General features: G+C 54.8%; 1 protein-coding gene across 1 annotated transcript; it reads left to right on the forward strand.

Moving 5' to 3' along the window:
- Positions 1-123: 123 nt before the first annotated feature.
- On the forward strand, positions 124-1511 carry LOC104915891 (interleukin-23 receptor-like). The gene is made up of 2 exons (XM_031557561.1): positions 124-760; positions 876-1511. The coding sequence occupies exons 1-2, from the start codon at positions 607-609 to the stop codon at positions 1034-1036; spliced, it is 315 nt and encodes a 104-aa protein (XP_031413421.1). The 5' UTR covers positions 124-606; the 3' UTR covers positions 1037-1511.
- Positions 1512-1979: the final 468 nt, after the last annotated feature.

Genomic DNA, 1979 nt, shown 5'->3' on the forward strand with positions numbered 1-1979 from the left:
AGAATCATAGAATAGCCTGGGTTGCAAAGGCCCACAGTGCTCATCAGTCCCAACCCCCTGCTGTGTGCAGGTCGCCAACCAGCAGCCAGGCTGCCCAGAGCCACATCCAGCCTGGCCTTGAATGCCTGCAGGGATGGGGCATCCACAGCCTCCTTGGGCATCCAACACCCAGGGCACAGCAACCCCGTTCCCAGCATGAACCTAATGGTGTCCAAGCACCTAAACAAAAATGCCATAGGAAATAAGGTCTGGTACACCAGTGGCCTTCCTGCCCTAGCCATACACATGCTGTGCCACGTGCAAGGCCAAGCCCCCATGGCATGAGGCTGCTGGGCTTTCACTGTCACTCTGCTATTCAATTACGTGCAGTCTGTGTGGGTTTTCCAATTAACCACCAAAGGAGCCCCTGGGGTGCAAACTCTGAACCCTGCAGCCTGAGCAAGCTGTGGGAGCTCCCTTCCTGGAGCAGAAACATGGATGCCATGCAGCAGTGCCGGGAACCAAAGAGAATGGTTTGCTAGTTCACTTGAAGAGTGAAAAACTGCAGCTCTGGAGATGACTGTGCCCCACGCAGGGCTCTGAGCGTGGCTGCTTTCTGCCCACAGCATGCAGACGGCGCAGGAGGATGTGTTCCCCACGGAGTCACCGGTGCCCTTGAGTGTGCTGAATGGCAGCAGTCACTACCTGGTGTGGGTGCAGGCCAGCAATGCACTGGGCATGGCACGCTCAGCTCCTCAGCACCTCGACCTGCAGCAGCTCGGTACGCCCGTGACACACACTGTGCCCTGCATTGGGCTGCAACCGTGAGCCCCTCCGGCACGCTGTGCCCACTCGGTACTGCGATGCCTGGCTGATGGCTGCTGCTCTCCCTGCAGTGGTGCCCGCCGTGCCCCTGGCTGAGCGCGCGGAGACGACGGCGGGGTCACCTCCCACCACCACCATCCACTGGAGACAGCAGACAGAGCTGCAGGACGTGCGCTGCGAGGAGCGGCACAAGGCAGTGGGTGCTGCGGAGTGGGAGGTGAGATGGCACTGAGCCCCAAAGGCCCTATTATAGAGCCATGGGTTGGGGTCCCTGGGGAGCAGGGTGGGTAGAACATCCCTTCCATTAGCATTAACTCTGCTTCTTTAAGCAAAAAGCAAAATTTGTAATATTTGTAAATCTTATCAAGCTCTGCAAGGACAAGGTGGAAAAAGGCCACTAACGGTGCTCAGCAAACACCCACTTAATCAATTCCCTCCTCATCGACACAGACACAACTACACTTGGGCAAACTGCACCAAGGTCCTTTTTGGAAACCTTCCTGAGCTGGCAGATGGCTGACCCTCAATCCCAGCACTCAGCAGAGCTGCCAAAATGGGGGACTGGCCTGGTGCCACTGGGATAGAGCTCTGCAGTGTCCTGGGTTAAGTGGGTTCAGTTGTCTTTCCCCTGACCTTAATGCATATGAATCAAAGAATCATGGACTTTAGGAGAGCCAACTTCGATCTCTTCCGGGACCTACTTGGAGCTATCCTGTGGGCTCGGGTGTGAGAAGGTAAGGGGGCCTCTGAGAGCTGGTCAGCATTTAAACAGCTCTTCTTCCAAGCTCAGGATCGGTGCGTCCCTGTGAGCAAGAAATCGGGAAAAGGTGGCAGGAGACCTTTGTGGATGAGCAAGGAGCTCATGCGCAAGCTCAAAGGAAAGAAGAAGGTCCATGAAATGTGGAAAAAGGGGCTGACCACTTGGGAAGAATATAGGAATGTAGTCAGGGCCTGCAGGGATGCAACGAGGAAGGCTAAAGCCCGTCTGGAATTGAATCTAGCTAAAGTGATAAAGGATAATAAAAAAGGCTTCTTCAAGTATGTTAATAGCAAAAGGAAAACTAGGGAGAATGTGGGCCCCTTACTAAGTGAGGGGGGGGTCCTCGTAACGGGGGATGCTGAGAAGGCAGAGATACTGAATGCCTTCTTTACTTCTGTCTTCAGTGAAAAGGCTC

This window comes from Meleagris gallopavo, unplaced genomic scaffold (genome assembly GCF_000146605.3).
Source record: "Meleagris gallopavo isolate NT-WF06-2002-E0010 breed Aviagen turkey brand Nicholas breeding stock unplaced genomic scaffold, Turkey_5.1 ChrUn_random_7180001858392, whole genome shotgun sequence".
Classification (NCBI taxonomy): Eukaryota; Metazoa; Chordata; class Aves; order Galliformes; family Phasianidae; genus Meleagris; species Meleagris gallopavo.

Bases quoted from the DNA above. Each gene is read 5' to 3' on its own strand.
- LOC104915891 (XM_031557561.1), top strand. From the start codon at position 607: ATGCAGACGGCGCAGGAGGATGTGTTCCCCACGGAGTCACCGGTGCCC. The intron at 761-875 runs GTACGCCCGTGA...CTCTCCCTGCAG, and splicing joins CCTCGACCTGCAGCAGCTCG to TGGTGCCCGCCGTGCCCCTG.